Below are 19276 nucleotides of genomic sequence, written 5' to 3' on the forward strand. Positions count from 1 at the left end.
ATTTTCCCATTTAGTGATCATTCAGGTTTGATAGTAACTTAGTGCTATATAGCATATATACTAGTTTAACTGTAATTACTCTTTTCTGTTAAAAAATTTTAGGTGGTAAAGCTTAGGTTAGTACTGTTAAAGGCAAATGAGCAAAAAATGAATACCATCACAACCAACAAGAAAAAGTGATTTTGGTTGATTGGTACACATACCCAGAGTGTTGATGAGGCTGAAGGTGTGTGTAGGCTTGATCTCCCTTCAGTCTAGGAAAGCTACTTTGTTCTATAGCCATGGATTGTACCTCTGACCCAAGACCAGCTGTTAGGCAAATGCCATCACAAATACCATGCCATCTCTTATGAAAGGGTTCGAGTGAGAGTATAGTATCACAAGCATGTTCTTCATCTACACAGGCCAGTCCGTCTTCAAGTGTGTTACCAGTTTGAATTTAATCTTGTCGGTATGTTACATAATATTCTGTTTTTCCATCTTGTGTGTTCTCCATGTTGAAAAAGAGAGGCAACGCTGAACAACAGCCTGATGAAACTGAGAGAGCAGATTGTGAAAGCCAATCTGCTGGTGAGAGAAGCTAGTTTCATTGCAGAGGAGCTGGAGAAGAGAACAGAATATAAAGTCACCTTACAGATTCCAGCCTCCAGCCTCGATGCTAACAGGAAGGTGAGGTGTTGGATAATGGGATCCAGTATTCCATTGCATAGAAGTGCTTTCCCCTGTGTTCTTTCATAGGTGTGATTCCTAAGATTTGCCCAAACCTCTCTTCTAGCCAAGCTAGCTTCTTGATACACCCCTCACATACAGCTTGCCTCTCCTGGTCTCCCTACCTCTGCAGGTGCCCTTCCTTCTGTTTGCAATGCTCTCTTCTCTCCCTTCTACCAACCCACCATTAGACTCCCACAAGTCTTCCATGATTAACTTCACCTCAGTCTGTTTACTTAGCACGTCTTTGGCACTTGCACATTGGGCTGATGTTATATCATTTTTCATTTGTTGATACTGTGTTCTATAAAACTGTTCTCCATTTGCTTCAGGTGTATATTCTAGATTGTAGGCAACTTGAGGTGAGGGGCAGTGTGTTTCCATTTGTCCTACAGTACTTGTTCTAGTCATGCAGCAGTCAAATAAATTAAACTATTATTGTTTCTCTAAGTTGAATATGTTTCTACCATTGTAAGACTGTGTCTTCTGTTTCATTTTGGGTGTTTGCTTTTGGGCGGGATGGGGTGGGGTGTTTTCTGATTAACTCTTATTCAAACCCTCTGTATACATGGTTTTTTTAATTGTTTCTTTTCCATATATGAAAATCTCTTAAGAAACATATTGTTTCTTTATATTAATTATGTGTATAGAGGGGAAGAATTCATCTGCTTGAAATTTGATTCTTTTTTTTGCCATTTACTAAAAGCATACTTAGTGTCATTGAGATCCATGGTCATGAAAAACCATGCTTGAAATACATTTAGGGGCTAGAGATGTGGGAAGGACTCTGATTTGAGGACCAGGAAGAACAAGATCACAGACTGCAGCCATAGTCACCTTGCCTGCTGTGTAGGGGTAGAAAAGCTGGAATTCAGTCCTCCATAAGCTAACCCTGTTCCCACTGAGTTCATTTTGGCAATCTAACCTTCTCCTAAGAACTGACCTTGTGTTAGTGCCTGACACTGGGCTTTACCTTTTATAGTGTGGCTGTCATTACTCCTAACCCAGCTCCCCTGTCCCATTGAACTTTGCTCTGGCTGCCTAGCCTACACATCTGTTTCAGTTCTGGCAGTGGTCTTCATCTCTTATCTCTCATCATTCTGCTTCTACATCCCAGCTGTCTTTCTTCTCAGCCCACTGGGTTTGGTTCCAGCTCCTTAATATTCATGCTTTCCCTCCTGGGAAGAGGACTTGGCTTCTTCCTTTCCATTTCCTCCATGCCTTATCAGAGGCAGGAGATAAGCTGCCATCAGCTCCTGCCATTTTTTGTTCCTGCTTGTCCACGTTTGGGAACCATCTCTGTTACTCAGTTCTGGCCAAAAACCTGTCCAGTGGCAGGACTTTCTGTTTAACCATCATTTGGCTAAATGGGGCAGCCTGAAAAGAAGTACTTAGACTCTAAGCCTTAGAGCATGTAACTAGGTTCAGTAGAAATTACCCAGAGCACAGGATGGACTCTTGATTGCTGCTTCTGAGAAACCCCAAATCATTGTTGCTTTTTTATCAAGAAGATAATTTCTTCAAAAATACCCCAGCCTGGCAGTTAGCTTTCAAGTACAGTAATGACTGTACACAAGATAGCAGTGTAGGCATGTGTTCATTTCACAGTACTCTGAAATTCCCTAGAGGTATGTCAGACCAGTCAAAAAACTCCACTTAGTCCAGAGTTAAAGCTGAAGATACTGTCTCTTCCTTGCTTTGTAATGCTACTCACTTCCGTGTACCTGGTCACACTCTATGGGAAATTTTTGCAATCTGCCTTTGTATTTTTCAAGCTACCACCAAATAATTTTTCCTAGCTCTCCTTAATGAATTTTATCAATCTAGTTACAGAGCCATAAAAATTCAATTCATTGAAAATGCTCGATGTTTTGTGACATATCTAACTTGGTGTATTTATATTAAAAGGTTGTGGTTTTTTTTTTGTTTGTTTGTTTTTTGGCAAAACCTGAACTACTGTATAAATGTGAGTTGTTCCTAGAGTACGGCTATATTAGCAGCTTGTTACATTTTGTTTGGCAAGTGTACATTCAGAGTTACTTTTGCTTTACTTTACATTGTAAATCTCTTTAACACCTCTTCCAGTAACTCCCTATGTTTTTGCAGCGAGGCTCGCTTCTCAGTGAACCTGCGATCCAGGTGAGGAGAAAAGGAAAAGGCAAACAGATATGGTCCTTGGAGAAACTGGACAACAGATTGTTGGACATGCGGGACCTTTATCAGGAGTGGAAGGAATGTGATGAGGACAGCCCAGTAAGTAGTAATCAGTGTATAATACCTAAATTGGTGTTGCATATAAGGACCACACAGAAATTAGGAAACCAATTTTGCAGTAAAAATCTTTAAGCCCACTCCAGTTCATAGTGTCAAAATTACTTGGAGATTTCTCTAGTGTTTAGGTAACCAAAAATTCTTTTTAAAAAAATCAGTTTTCTACCATTCCTTGATTCTCCTGATTCAGAGCATGTTTAACTGATTTCCAAAAGTATTTTGCCTCCCATTTGATCACTCAAGCCTCTTAGACTGAGATTTCCCTATCACTAGAAACAATTTCAAGTGATTGTTGGAAAATAAAAAAATTAATCAAAATAAAAAAAAATAAAAAAGATTCCAAATGCAGTGAAGATTTATTTACCTTGCATTTCACATCTGTGTCTTTATCTGTTCTGTGGTCATTTTCTAAGGAGTCCAGTCATTTTGCTCCATGTTGTTATACTCATAAAGAGATAGTATTGGGATACAATCCAGGGTTCATTTGCAATTCATTTTGCCATCTCAAAACAAAAATTAAGTGATAAGTTATTAAATGGACATAACTTCTATGCTTTTTTTTCTTTCTTTTTTTGTTTTCAACATTTATTTCCACAAGATTTTGAGTTCCAAATTTTCACCCCATCTCGCCTTCCCCCCACCCCAAGATGGCATGCATTCTACATACCCTTTCCCCTAGTCTGCCTTCCCTTCTGTCTTTCCCCCCCTTCTCTTATCCCCTTCCCCTTCAACTTTCTTTTAGGGCAGGATGGATTTCTGTACCCCATTTCCTGTATTTCTTATTTCCCAATTGCATGTGAAAACATTTTTTTTTAAACATGTGTTTTTAAAACTTTGGGTTCCAAATTTTCTCCCTTCCTCCCTCCCCACCCACCCTCATTGATAAGGCAAGCAACTAAATATAGGTTATATATGTGCAGTTATGTAAAACATTTCCATAGTAGACATGCTGTGAAAAACTAACTCTATTTCCCTTAATCCTATCCCGCCCACCCATTTATTCTATTCTTTCTTTTGACCCTGTCCCTCCTCAGAAGTATTTGCTTCTGATTACTCCCTTTCCCAATCTGCTGTCCTCTCTATCATTCCCCTCCTCTCTTGTCCCCTTCCCCCCTTATTTTCCTGTAGGGTAAGACAGATTTCCATACCCAATTGAGTATGTATGTTATTTTCTCCTTAAGTCAAATCCTATGAGAATAAGAATCACTCATTCCCTCTTACCTTCCCCCATTTCCCCTCCACTGTAAGAGCCTTTTCTTTTCTTTTCTTTTTTTTGTGGGATAATTTACCCTGTTCCACCTCCCCCTTTCTCCTTCTCCTGGTATATTCCTCTTTTACCCCTTAATTTTATTCTCTAGATATGACCCCTTCATTTTCAACTCACCCTGTGCCCTCTATCTATCTATCTATATCTATACATACGTACATATAATTTTTTCCCCTCCAACTACCCTAACACTGACAAAGGTCTCATGAGTTACAAATATCATCTTTCCATGTAGGAATGTAAACAGTTCAACCTTAATAAGTCTCTTATGATTTTCTCTTTCCTGTTTACCTCTTCATGTTCTACTTGAGTCTTGTATGTGAAAATCAAATTTTCTATTCAACTCTGGTCTTTTCATCAGGAATGCTTGAAAGTCCCCTATTTCACTGAATGACCATTTTTTCCCCTGCAGGATTATACTCAGTTTTGCTGGGTAGGTGATTCTTGGTTGTAATCCTATCTCCTTTGCCCTCTGGAATATTATATTCCATGCCCTGCGGTCCCTTAATGTAGAAGCAGCTAAATCTTGTGTTATCCTGATTGTGTTTCCACAATACTTGAATTGTTTCTCTGTGGCTGCTTGTAATATTTTCTCCTTGACCTGGGAACTCTGGAATTTGGCTACAATATTCCTAGAAGTTTTCCTTTGGGGATGTCTTTCAGGAGGTGATTGGTGGCTTCTTTCAATTTCTATTTTGCCCTCTGGTTCTAAAATATCAGGACAGTTTTCCTTGATAATTTCTTAAAAGATGATGTCTAGGCTCTTTTTTTGATCATGGCTTTCAGATAGTCCAATAGTTTTTAACTTCTCTCTCCTGGATCTATTTTCCAGGTCAGTTGTTTTTCCAATGAGATATTTCACATTATTTTCTAATTTTTCATTCTTTTGGATTTGTTCTACAGTGTCTTGATTTCTCATAAAGTCACTAGCTTCCAATTGCTCTATTCTAATTTTTAAGGAAGTATTTTCTTCAGTAATCTTTTGGACTTCCTTTTCCATTTGGCTAATTTTGCTTCTTAGGGCATTCTTCTCTTCATTGGTTTTTTGAACCTCTTTTGCCATTTGGGTTAGGCTATTTTTTAAGGTGTTATTTTCGTCAGTATTTTTTTGGGTCTCCTTTAGCAAGCTGTTGACATGATTTTCTTGCATCACTTTCAGTTTTTCCTCTACTTCTCTTACTTGCTTCTAAAAATCCCTTTTGAGCTCTTCCAAAGCCTGGGACTGATTCATATTTTTCTTGGAGGCTTTGGATGTAGGAGCTTTGACTTTGTTGTCTTCTTCTGGTTGTATGTTTTGATCTTCTTTGTCACCAAAGTAAGATAATGTAGTCTGACTCTTTTTGGGCAGCTTACTCATGATCCTGGCCAATTACTTGAGTTTTAAACTCTTTGTTAAGGTAAAAGTCTGCTTCCAATGTGACGAGTGTACTGTCCCAAGCTTTGGGGGTTTGTACAGCTGTTTTCAGAGGTACTTCTAGGGACCTGTAAATTTTCAGTTCTTCCAAGGTGGTATGATAAGGGGCAAGGTGTTTCCTCTCCACCACCACAAGAAGCTCCACCACACCAGCATTCCTCCTCACCCCAGGACAGTCCCTCAGAACTGTGACCCAAATCCAAGCACAGGCAAAGCAAGAGATTCCTGCCTCAGCACTGGCAAAGAGATCCCTGCAATCCCCCTCTGATCAGCCACTTGATTCCCCCTCAGTCTGGGGGCTGGAAGCTCAGGAAACAGCCGTGGCCCCAGAAGCCACGCTCGAGACTTGAGGCTGAGACCTAGCTCCTTCTCTCACAGCAGACACAGACTTTTCCCACTGACCTTCTAAGTTGTTTTTGGCGTTCATGGGTTGAGAAGTCTGGAAACCACCACAGCTGCCCATGATTCAGCCCTCTTAGGCCTGCTCCAGGGTCGCTGCACCCACGCCACACTGCGCTCCTCTCCCTGCCACCCGGCGCAATATACCCTTCTGATCAACCATCTAGGCTGTCTTTGGCTGGAAATTTGTTTCACTCTGTCTTTTTGTGGGTTCTGCTGCTTTAGAATTTGTTTAGAGCCATTTTTTTTAGGTATTTGGAGGGCTTTGGGAGAGAGCTCAAGACAGTCACTGCTTTCCCTCTACCATCTTGGCTCCGCCCCCACTTCTATGCTTTTTAAGAGATTTCAGTTTTATTATGAATGTGAATGGAAATGTATTTGTACTGAATGAGGGTTCTGGTTCACAGAATTATATTAGCTCCCATTTAGATAGCACCTTATGTTTTACAAAATGTTCTCTTAATGACACTGTGAGGTTGGCAATGTAAATACTGTTATCTCCATCTTAAGCAGGTTCAGAGGGGTTTAAATGCCTTCTTCATGATAGTCACATGCGAGTAAGTGTCAGAGATAGGAATCCAAGCTCATATTCTAATTTCAGATCTACGTGGTTCCACACTACCTCTTGGAACCATTGGAAGAAAATATATTTCTGATATATGTCTCCCACTATAACCACCAAGGGTATTATTTTCACTGGTTTTATAAGAAGGAAATATATAATTTTTCCTCTTTGATATAATTTTCCTTTTTCCTCTTAGATGAGTTTCTGTTATGGTTAGCAGTAGAATAAGTGTTCCTCTAAAGGCTATGCAAAAGCTATTCTAAAAGAGTTATAATGACCCTATTTACCTCAAGTAAATGAAAGGATTTACAGTGATTTCTAAACCAGGTGTAGCAGCACACCCTCTTGTGGGACCTTTGAGGTCCCTTCCAACACTAGTATTCTGTGAGGTTGCAGTAAAAATGAAGGGTTCGGTCCCTTTTACATGTTCATTTATTGGCTCATATTGGGATAGGTCAAGAGAAAAGCGCTAATCTGAATTCATGTCTTCTAAGTAACTTTCTGAAGCTCTTATGTTCTGAATTTCATTAAAGGTAACAAGGTCTTACTTCAAGCGAGCTGATCCATTCTATGATGAACAAGAGAACCATAGTCTTATTGGTGTGGCCAATGTTTTCCTCAGCTCTCTTTTTTATGATGTGAAGTTACAATATGCTGTGCCAATCATCAACCAAAAAGGAGAGGTTGGTTGTATTTTTTATTGTTCTAGTAATGGACTGTACACTTGTTTTGTTTTGTTTTTTTAAAGAAATTTTTAGTGATAACATTTGCATTTACATTGCCTAAATTATCCCCTGTATTCTTTCTCATCTCACCGCCAAGAGAGCTGTTTTCCCTCCTGTCTCTCTCTTTCTCTGTGTGTATGTACACACACATATATACACATATTTATAATTTTTTTAAGAAAAAGAGGAAGAAGATAAACAATCAGCAAAACCAATCAATATATCTATCTATCTATCTATATGTATGTATGTATAAAAATCTGAAAATATATGCAGGGGCCCATGCCTGTGGCCTTCCCACCATTACAAAGGATTGGACTGGCAAGGATTTCTTTTCAGGTGTCTTCTTTGAGGCCAAATTGTTTTTTGTCATTTTGCAATATTCACTTTCAATTGGTTTGTGGTGGTTGTTTTCATTTACATTGTTGTTGTCATCGTGTATAGTGTTTTCTTTGCTCGGTTACAAAGTGAGCAAGTAAAAAGCAACTCAAAAAAAAAAGTTTAAAAAAAAAAAAGCAACTCATAACTGGAGTAGTATTCAGTGCTCATAGCTCCACTGTGCCAGCATACGAACATTGTTAATGTGATCACTCTTAAGTTCTTGTGTCTGGCAAGTAAAATTGAAGAAATAATAGGTAGTTTTATTAATAAAAATTATTGTGATAGCCTTTGCTAATGTACTACTCTAGTGCCTCATCATGGGGGGAGGTGACCCTGTGTCCTTAACTTTTCTACTAGTAGAGTGTATTTTCTATAAGGTCCTATCAAGTTGGAAGTACTTGGAGTGCAGGCCTGGCAACATACTTGGTGTATGCCAGGTATCAGTGGACTGAATTAGCTGAATCAGGGAGCCTCATCACCAACTTGGCCACACGGTATATAAATACATTACACAGCAGCTCCTAAAGAGCATCTACTCTGTTGTAAAGGAAAGCATTGTGATCCGTGTTGTTGGAGAGAGTCCCCACACTTTACAGATTACTGAACCTTGAAGGATTGATGATGGGCAGCCATACTGGTATTTGGCAAACATTGCAAGCCTTGGATAATCACAACTGCTTTGTAAAGAAAATTAGAGACTTGTTTAGTGGCATAGTAGAGGTCCAGAGCCATAGCTACAGCCTCCTTGTTTTTACTGCCCCGAGCAGTGGAATCTAAAGCTGACATTCTTTTTCAGAGGAAAAAAAGAGACATTGCTTTCCTTTTCCTTCTCACTTCCTCAGGTGGCAGGTCGGCTTCATGTAGAAGTGGTGCAGATCAGCGGTGCTATTGGAGAACGAATCGCAGGTGGGGACGACAGTGTGGATTTTTCATTTGATAAGGACACACAGGACCACAAACTAGTGTGCATGGTAAATCTGAGTTTTATTTTATTTACCCAAAACACTGGATAGGTATGAGGAGAACTTTTTTTAAAACCACTGTGGTTCATTGTAGGGATGTTGAGATGGGAGAAGATGAAAATCTTGTGTTGTTTTTTTTCCTTATGGTACTGTAATTGATGGTAAATTATTTGGTACAGAGAGCCGTCTCAAAAAACCATATAGTAATTTTATTTTATTTATTTTTTTTTAGTTAGGCAGTGGGGTTAAGTGACTTGCCCAGGGTCACACAGCTACTAAGTGTTATGTGTCTGAGGCTGGATTTGAGCTCAGAGCCTCCTGAATCTAGGGCCGCTGCTCTATTCACAGCTGCCCCCCATATAGTAATTTTAAAGACATTCTTTTATCACATATTATATCAATCTAGGGTATAAACTGAACCAATTTTTTAATATAAAAAATAAAATTTAGGTTTTGACATATGCATCATATAGATTGGGATTTGTCTTACTGCTTCTCTGAGTAAAGGAAAATAGATGAGTATCAGCCCAGACCTGTCTTTTGTGTACTTGGCTCAGCCTGTATGCTCACCATTCTCTGTATATGCAATGCTTTTTCCTTTTTGCATCTTGATGTTCGTACTATTCTGTCTTAGATGAGAATGAAAGCAGAATAAATGGCCACCTATGTTATTGGATTTAAGGCACACCAGGCAAGATCGCCATGTCCCCACCATATTTCACTGGTGCCCTAAATCCCAGCACAAGGGCTTCATTCCTTGGGGACTAGAAAGCTTTTTGGTTTTTTTTGTATCCTCTATTAAAATACATATGCCATTGAAAGGTCATGATACCTTAAACTGTCAGATAAAGCTAACTTTGACAGATATTTGGGAGCTTGGATAAAAGATTATGGGTGGTGGTTATGCTGGCGGTGAGAAGTGGGAGATTTGCACAGGCACTATGGGATTCAGAACCGAAAGGGAATTTAGACAGCATTTAGTCCAACCTTCTCATTTTGTATAAACTGAGGACAAGAGGGGTTAAGTTACTTTTGCTCAAGGTCATTTAGGAGCAGGTCTAGGATTTGAACCCAGTTCTTCTGATTCTGAGCTCCATATACCAGACTACTTTACCCTTATTATTCAGTAATAGTTTGTTGAACTTAATTACTTGGACTTCTGATCTCCATCAGAGTTGAGGAAGCTAAAGCTGCTGGGAGGTAAGGACTGGTACCTTGTGGGGCAACTTATTATTTAGTCTTTTCTGTTGTGTCCGACTCTCTGTGATCCCATTTGAGGTCCTTCTTGGCACAAATAGTGGAATGGTTTACCATTTCCTATTCCAGCTCATTTTATAGATGAGGAACTGAAGCAAACAGGGTTAAGTGACTTGCCCAGGGTCACATGGTAAGTTTCTGAAGCTGGATTTGAACTCAGGAAGATGAGTATTCCTGACTCCAGGCCTGGCACTCTATCCATTGTGTCACCTAGCTACCCTCTGGGGCAACCTAAGATTGGGCAAAAAAAAAAAAAACCAACACATTTTTTTCCCCCTAGGGTCGGAAAATTAAAGTACTGCTTTCAGAAGGCTTTTTGAGTTTAAGGAATATGGCAGGGCCAGAGCTTAGAGTTTGGGCACGGGTCAGTTCTGGTCAGGCAGAACAGAAAGGTGAAAGAGGGGAGGCAGGAGCCTGCTCTAGGAGCAGCTTAATTATCTCTTGGGTGTGAGCATGGAAGTGCAGCAAGCCAGGACCCTCTTTGTAGGCAATGATGAGCAAGGAGCCTTCATGGGGAGCAGGGGTCCTGGGGAGCAGGGATGGATTGGGAAGCTCTTCTGTTTCTGCTTCATGACTAGTCCTCACGTCCTCTTGGGGTGGCTGGGGAGAGAAGCAGGGGGAAATGGGGTGCACTTTGTGATAGACCCTTTCATCAGAAGTCTTTCCTGTTCTCTGAAATTTTGTCTTCAAACCTACCTGATGCTAGAAACCTAGCAGTTAGGCAGGAGGACCCAGAATGAAAATCAACAGTGGAACAGAAGCCTCCAGTAAAATAAAGGACTGTCACTCCAAAGTGGTTATTAAATTCATATAGGAACACCTTACACCTTCCCTACACCCAATCCCTCTGCCCCCCCCCCCCCAAAAAAAAGGCTTTTTAGGCACATCAATCCATAGCTGATCTTTCCCCAGGGGTTTGGCTAGTGTAATGAGGTGGTTAAATAGAGAGGAAAGAGTGCTGGACTTGGATTCAGAAGATCTGGTTTTAAATCCTGGTTCTGTTAGTTATTATGTATGTGTGCAAGGGCAGCCTCTGTAGCAGTGGCCTTGTGGCATCCTGTGGATCACTGTGTTGCCTGCCCTTGGTGTGGTTCTTGGGACTTGCCCCAAGTGCAAATATGGCTCTCATTCTGTGTGTGTATGTTGTAGGCAGTCACTAAATAATTGTTGAATGAATGGAGAGGAGTTAGTCAATTTAAGGGAACCTTTTTTTTCCCTTCCATTAATAGGCTTATCCTTGCACCCTGGTGATAAATGCTGAAATATCCCTGGTATGGGTAAGGATTGGGCCTGGGGAAAGACAAGAAGAATTGCACAAGTGAACAGATAGTGTTTTTCTGGAGATGGAGAAACAGGTACAACTAAGCCAGTGCAAACAGATTCAGACATTCTGAGGGAAGGATTGTCTGAGTGCTTAGCCTGGCTGAAGGGTTTCATCATAGTGAATCATGGCAGTGGTACCTCCTTCAATCCTTTAGTCCTTGACGTGGCTTCTTTTGGCTGCTTCAGGTGGACCCTACTACATGCAGAGCACTGTGCTAAGGGGGTACCTAGTCACAAATGAAATAGCCCTTTCTGTCATTGATCTTTAGAAGGTGTGTCTTAATGTTGTTTAGTCAATCTAGAAATATCCTTGGAACTAGCAGTTTGTGGATAGAATATTGTAGAAAAATCAGCTTTGACTCCCAGAGTGAAAATAAACACGAGGGCAGTATTATAGCATTTGGGAAATGCCGTCTTTGCCATTGAACAGTGGCATTATATCCTGTATGAGTGGATTTCACAGCCTTTATATATATATAAATGAAAAGGGGAAAAGAGAGATATAGTGGATGGGGATTGCAGGTCCGTTATGGGACATTGATCTGATTTCTTAATATGCAATTTAAAAAGATTTGCAGAGTAAATCTTAGTGAATTTTCCCTTGTAAGCAGGGCCTACAGAAAGTTCTGTGCTATCATGACACCTTTTGGTGACTTTTATAACTGCACCTAAAGATTTAAGGATAAAATATTCTCTAAGTATTCCTGATTTTGCAAGTTGGATATTGTCTTATAAAATTAAATATAAAGGAAGTTTTTCTCACAGACATAATTTTAAAATTGGAAATGTATTTCCATAGAAAGGTTTTGTCCATGCAATATTGCCGAACAGTTCACTGTACTAAACATAGCAAATCTTTGTAAACAATTAATGGGAAAACCAATAATTTTCCTTCCAAAGTTAGCAGTTGTGCAAAGAATCAATAAACATATCAGTGGAATAGATTAGGTACACAATACACAGTAGGAAATGACTAGAGTAATCTTGTGTTTGATAAATGCAAAGTTCCAGACTTTTGGGACAAGAACTTACCATTTGACAAAAACTGCTAGGAAAATTGCAAAGCAGCTTGGCAGAAACTAGGTATAGACTAACACCTCATACCATATACCAAGATAAGGTTAAAATGGGTACATGAGTTAGACATAAAGGGTGATACCATAAGCAAATTAGGAGAGCATGGAATAGTTTACCTGTCAGATCTGTGGATAATGGAAGAGTTTATTACAAAACAAGAGATAGAGAGCAATACAGGATATAAAATGGATAATTTTTATTACATTAAATTAAAAAGATTTTGTAAAAACAAAACCAATGAAGCCAATTTTAGAAGGAAAGCAGAAAACTAGGGATAATTTTTTTTCACATTAAGTTTCTCTGATAAAGGCCTAATCTCTCAAATAGATAGAGAACTGAGTCAAATTTTTAAAATATACGTCACTTCCCAGTTGATAGTCAAAGGATATGAACAGGCAGTTTTCAGATGAAGAAATCAAACTATTTGTAATTATATGAAAAAATGCTCTAAATCACTGTTGATTAGAGAAATGGAGTTTAAAACAACTCTGAGGTACTACCTCACACCTATCAGATTGGCTAATATAGAAAAGGAAAATAACAAGTGTTGGAGGGCTGTGAAAATTAGGATACTAATGAACTGCTGGTGGAGTTGTGAATTGATCCTACCATTCTGGAGATCAATTTGGAACTATGCCCAACAGGCTATAAAACTGTATATACCCTTTGACCTAGCAATACCACTACTAGGTTTGTATCCCAAAGAGATTTTTAAAGAAATGAAAAGGACCTATAATGTACAAAAATATTTACAGCAGCTCTTTTTGTGGTGGCCAAGAATTGGAAATTGAGGGGATACCCATCAATTGGGGAATGCCTGAACAAGTTATGGCATATGATTGTGATGGACTGCTATTGTGCTATAAGAAATGACAAGCAGGATACTTTCAGAAAAACTTGGGAAGACATATATGAACTGATGCAAAGTGAAGTGAGCAGAACATTGTACACAGTAACTAACAACAATATTGAATAATGATCCACTATGAATGACTTAGCTATTCCCAGCAATACAAAGATCCAAGACAACTCTGAAGGACCTATGGTGAAAAATGTGATACCAATCCAGAGAAAGAATTGGTGGAACCTGAATGCGGTTCGAAGCATGCTGGTTTTTGTTTTTGTTTTTAACTTTCTTCATTTTTTTTTCCTGTTTTTTCTTTCATGACTAATATGGAAATGTTTGCATGACTGCATATGTATAACTTTTATCAAATTGCTTGCCTTCTCAATGATGGAATAGGGGAGAGAGGTTAGGAAAGAATTTGGAATTCAAAATGATCAAAAATGAATGTTAAATTGTTTTTACATATAATTTGGAAAAATAAAATATTAATTTTTTAAAAAGAATTAATAATTACTAAAAACTCTTATGACTCCCACATTAGGTGCAGATACAACTTTCTGTGGGAAATCCTTAGATTCAGCCTACATATTTAAACCTTGTTTCTTTAGGCTATGTTACCATCAGAGAAGCACTGAAAAAAATTCATCCAAAGTGAAAACTTTTAAATAATGCTGCTTATATGATGCCCTACGTCATTATTTCTTTCTCATAAAACTTTTAATATTTATAAATCTCAGAGTTTGGAGAGGATCTCCAGACTTAGCTAGATTTGAATAGAATAGCTTCTTATAGCATTTCCTGTAAGAGGTCATCCATCTTCTCCCTCAAAAATTCTTAACCAATTTTGTGATATGGATCCCCTTGGCAGTCTGGTGAAGCCTGTGCAACCCTTCTTAGAAAAAATGTTTTTAAATAGTTGAAGGAAATGTTAAGTATCAGTTAGAAGTTAGTGCAAATAAGAATGTAACTGGTTTTCCTGTCCAAGTCCATGGACCCCTCATTTAAAACCTTTATTTTACCTGAACATGTCTCATGGTTATGGGGGGAGGATGGGAGCAGAGAGGAGGCGCAGTTTTTCCTGAGACAGCCCATTCTAACTTTTTGATAGCTCCAGTTGTTAGAAATTTCTCTCTTAGTATTGACTTACATTGGCCTCTCTGTAACTTTTCCCTACTTCTAATAGGTTTATCTTCTGTGGGAAGGTAGAACAACCTTTCTTTCCCGTGCATATCCTCCTAATACTAGCACGCAATTCTGTTCTTGCTAATTTCTTGTCTTCTCCAGGTTAGACATCTCTAGTTCCTTCCACTGATCATCTTACTGCGTGGTTTTCAGGCCTCTTATTATCTTTCCTTCAATCATGTTGTACACATCCAGTTTTTCTCAATTTCATTCTTAAAACATAATTACTGTGATCAGACCCAATACTTACAGTCTGGCTTCTGACTACACTATAGTGTAGTTTGTGTGTATATACTTCTGTAGGTTTGTTTATACTCACGTATGTGCACACACACACATACATATACATATGCATGTATGCTAACATTTGTCACCTCTGTTCCACTGAAAAACAAATTTAAAAATTTATATTTTAAAATATTAATATACATTATGTAGCACTTCACTTTTTCAATTTCATCTTTACAAAAATCCTAAGGCATAGGTATGGTCAGGAGGTGATTTCATTTTTTTGACCTTGATGTTCACAGGTTAAATTACTCACTCTAGGCGGAGTAACAGCTGATCAGTAATATATCATCAACTAAAACCCAGGTTTCTTCATTCCTTTTACCATTATACCACAGTGCTACAACTTGACTAGAGGAAAACTCTTGTAATACTTAAGTTCTGTATTTTCTTGCCATGCTTTTTGCCTTGACTTTACTGATTTTGAAAAATTCTTTTTCCTGCAGGTTAAAATACTTCAAGCTACAGGTTTGCCACAACATCTCTCCAATTTTGTGTTCTGCAAATACAACTTCTGGGATCAGCAGGAACCGGTCATTGTTGCACCTGAAGTAGATACCTCATCTTCTCCTATCAGCAAAGAGCCTCAGTGCATGGTGGTCTTTGATCACTGCAATGTAATTTTTATTTTTCAGAATTGCTTGATGTTAAGACTACTAACAGACATGCAGTGTTTATATGTATGTATGTATCTGTGTGTGTGTGTGTGTGTGTGTGTGTGTGTGTGTGTTTACAACCTTGACTTCTTAGAAATAATTTGGCACCAGCATATGGTAAAAGGCCTCCCAAAAGAGAAATTGCACCACTTTCTTTATTTACCCATTTTGCATTTAGCACACTTTATTATTAAGAAATTTTTACTTCTTTAAATACTTCATGCTAGCAGTTCTCAAAGTGTGGTCTGGGGACCTCTGAGAATCCCCAAGACCTTTTGAGTGGTTCCATGAAGTCAAAACTATTTTCATAATAATACTAAAAAGATATCTTAATTTATAGTACAGTAAGTATCAATAAATATAACCCACATATACAAAACTTTTGGGGAGATTCCTACCTCACTAATTTTTATGAGTGGTAAGGGGTCCTGAGACTAACAAGTTTGAAAACTGCTCTCTTATGCCTTATCTTAGACACCACAGCACAGTCAATAGAATGGAGGTCCTACTGTTCAAGTCCTACCTTTGACATTCATTAGTTCTAGCACATTCCTTAACTTCTGTGATCCCAAGGCAGCTCTTTAACACTTACTTATCATATGGCAGGTGAGTTCCAATTAGCATTAGTGATTGATCCTCACTGATAAGATCACTTGCTCATTGATATATTGATGGGATACCTTAAGTAGAACTCATTTCTCTGTTTTGTGCTTAGAGCTGGAAGTTAGGGGTTCAGCACTTTTCTGTGATTTTGGGAATTCTGTGTGTTTGCTTCCGTCATTAGGATGAATTATTCCTTATAACTGGAACCAACACATTGTCAACTCATATTCAGAGTCTCTTGGCTTATTCTTGCCATGTTTTGTCTTTATAATTATACTTATTTTCTTACGCCACTTTAAAAGAGCAGCTACATGCAGAATAAATATTAGATGTGGTTCAAATCTGTTTAGCACCCAGGTTTTGTGGTTGAAAAGGTATAGTGTGTGTGGGTGTGGGTGTGTAATGCATGTACACATATTTTTTAATGTCAGGATTTTGAGGCCATCTGGGAATAGCTCTTGACTGTCTAGTCTTGCTATTATAACGGTAACACACCTGACATATTTTTCTGTTATTATACTCCATACTAAAGAATGCATTATAGATGAGGCATGAGCAATGATAGGGTTTTTGGGAAGAGAACAAAGCTTCGTTTTCATTAACCAACCTTTTCTGTTCTGTGTAGGAGTTTTCTGTCAACATCTCTGAAGATTTTATTGAATATCTTTCTGAAGGGGCTTTGGCAATTGAAGTATATGGCCACAAGATGACTGATCCTCGAAAAAACCCAGCTCTTTGGGATTTGGGAATTATCCAAGCCAAAACACGGAGTCTCCGGGATAGGTGATTTTCAGATATCTGATTCCATTGTAAAAAAACCACAAGACATTATTTAAGTTCCCCTTGAAGGGCCAGTAGTGCTATTTCTGATGACTGTCAGTCATTGAGGAATCATTAGTGTACCCCATCATTTGAAATAGAACTAGTGCGAAAGCCATGTAATTAAGATGTTGTAGAAAGATGGAATATTCAGAAAAACGGGATCCATTTTAAGTCATGATTAAGATCCTCTCCGGAAGATTAATCTTCCTAAAGGAAATATGCTTGAAAGAACAATTACCAAAAAAGTTCAGTGAGCAGGTGTTTCAGATGGAGTGGCTAATGGTTTAAGGTTGGCTAGGGAACTTACTGGGAATTGTTTTGTAATTAACAGCCTCTTAAGAGAGCAGTGCAACTTCTGCATTTGGTTTCATGTTAACTAATTGAGCTTTATTTGAATACCTCTTACTCTCATGTATTCAAGTAACCTGTGTGAAGGGAGTTAGAGTTGATTGTTGATCAGAATGCTGTCATAATTATAAGAAGGTATCCAAAGAAATTTATGCTTCTATATATCTCATTATAGTTAAGTAAATTCAGTTTTGAGCAACAAATTTTGTTTGGGAATTTAAGGAGGTATGTTTTTGTGAGTATAAACTAGAAGTTACCATAGAGATTTGTTTCTGACTCTTAATTCAATTTCCAATTCAGCCAACAATTATTACTAAGCACCAATTATATGTAAGACAATGTGTTAGGTAGGCACTGAGGATACAGAGACAAAACCCCCAAATTTCTTTACCTCAGGGGATTTATATTCTACTGGGAATATGATATGGCCACAAGAAAACAATAAAAAGTAATTTGAAGAGGGACAGAGTACTAATAACTAGCATTATCAAGAAAGTCATCATGCACAAGCATGTGCTGTGCTTTTAAGGAAGCTCGGGATTCTGTAAAGTGGAAATGCATTTCAGACATGGAATATTACTTGTATACAAGAGGTACAGAGATGGTAAATAGAGTGTTGTGTACAGGGACAAGCTAACAGAACAGTTGATTGGGACAGAGATCTTGTGCAGTGAATAAGATGAAATAAAACTGGAAAGGTAGGTGGGAGGAAGATTGTAGAGAAATTTAAATGCCAGCCTGAAAAATTTGTATCTTATCCTAGAGGCAAAAGGGAGCCACTAAAATTTTTTGTTCTGTAGGAGACCTAGTCTGGTCTGTGTAGGATATCATTTTGATAGCTGTGTAGAGGATAGTTGGAACGGGTAAAGACTAGAGGCAGGAAGGTCTTTTAGGAGGCTGTTGCAAATAGTCCAAGAGAGCAGTGATGACCTGAACTGAATAGACAGCATACCTTGAGAAAAGGGGATGAAGGGGAGACATGTTGACACTCTGTTGCATGTAGGGATTGATGTGGAGGGAGAAGCCAAGGATGGATCCAGGGTTGTTGACTTGATGACTTTGGTCAAATTGTCTAACCATAAAGGACTTTAGTTTAATATGTTGCTTGTCCCACCGAATCTTATATCCACTCTAATTTAAGGTATTTAAGATTTTTGAGTGACTATTGAAATAGATGTAGTTGTTCTGTCTCCCTGAAAAATAGCTTAAAGAACAAGTTTAAACTTTTTAAAAATGACACTTTTACATCAATTTGTTACCAATTCAGGAATCCTTTTTTGCTGAGGTATTAATTATTTTGGAGCTATTTCCAAGTAGACTTAAAATGAGTTCAGCTGTGAAAATATCTTCCTTTACTTGAGTGTGTGGACCCTACTACTAATTAGTAAATATCATCAATAACTTCTTCACTGAAAGAATAGTTAAACTCTTAAACCATAAAGTTACTCATCTACATTTTGTGAGAACTTTAAAAGTGTCCAGTTTCAGTTGTAAACTCTTAATCTTGGAATTCTAGTATTTAGTTTCAGATAAGACCTTAGAGCTCTGACTTCTTCTTTTTAAAGACTATTATATTGATTCCTTGTGACATTGATTGCCCCAAGAGCACTTATAGTAGTAAATAGCAGAGGTAAGATTAAAACTCAAATTCTGTGATGCCAAATTCAGTACTTTTTCCATTACATGGTATTGGCTTCTATGCAGCATTCTTCAAAAAGCCAGACGTACCAAATTGTATGCCCTATGGAATTTTTGCTAATTTCCATGCTTAAGTGTAATGTCTATATAACTTTGTTTTAAAGAATCATTATTTTTTGATAATATGGATATTATATGGGTGAGTGTAGGTTTTTCTTTTAGAGGGTAATATGACTTTATTCATCTGCTTAAATAAACATTTCGTAAACTGGAAAATCTGATTTTAAAGCTCTTAAATGTTTACTAGGTGGAGTGAAGTCACCAGAAAAGTAGAATTCTGGGTTCAAATTCTGGAACAGAATGAAAATGGGGAATACTGCCCAGTGGAAGTGATTCCTGCAAAAGATGTACAGACAGGAGGTATTTTCCAGCTACGGCAGGTAAGGGGATTGGAACCAGAACAACAGAAATGTTATTTATTTATTTATTTTTTGCCGAAGCAAAGATCTCTTTCAGATTTTGTCTCCTTTAAACTGATTTGAT

The 19276-nt window shown here is 38.2% G+C and overlaps 1 protein-coding gene across 1 annotated transcript in view; it reads left to right on the forward strand.

Annotated features, from left to right (window-relative positions):
* Positions 1-19276, forward strand: part of KIF13B (kinesin family member 13B) — a 246338-nt gene that overhangs the window by 155064 nt on the left and 71998 nt on the right. The window contains exons 18-24 of the mRNA XM_027853795.1: positions 507-669; positions 2815-2961; positions 7158-7307; positions 8573-8701; positions 15113-15283; positions 16551-16708; positions 19041-19173. Of these exons, the coding sequence (XP_027709596.1) occupies positions 507-669; positions 2815-2961; positions 7158-7307; positions 8573-8701; positions 15113-15283; positions 16551-16708; positions 19041-19173 (1051 nt within the window). The remainder of the gene's footprint in view (positions 1-506; positions 670-2814; positions 2962-7157; positions 7308-8572; positions 8702-15112; positions 15284-16550; positions 16709-19040; positions 19174-19276) is intronic.

The sequence above is a fragment of the Vombatus ursinus genome, unplaced genomic scaffold, assembly GCF_900497805.2.
Source record: "Vombatus ursinus unplaced genomic scaffold, bare-nosed wombat genome assembly UNPS02010219.1, whole genome shotgun sequence".
Lineage (NCBI taxonomy): Eukaryota > Metazoa > Chordata > Mammalia > Diprotodontia > Vombatidae > Vombatus > Vombatus ursinus.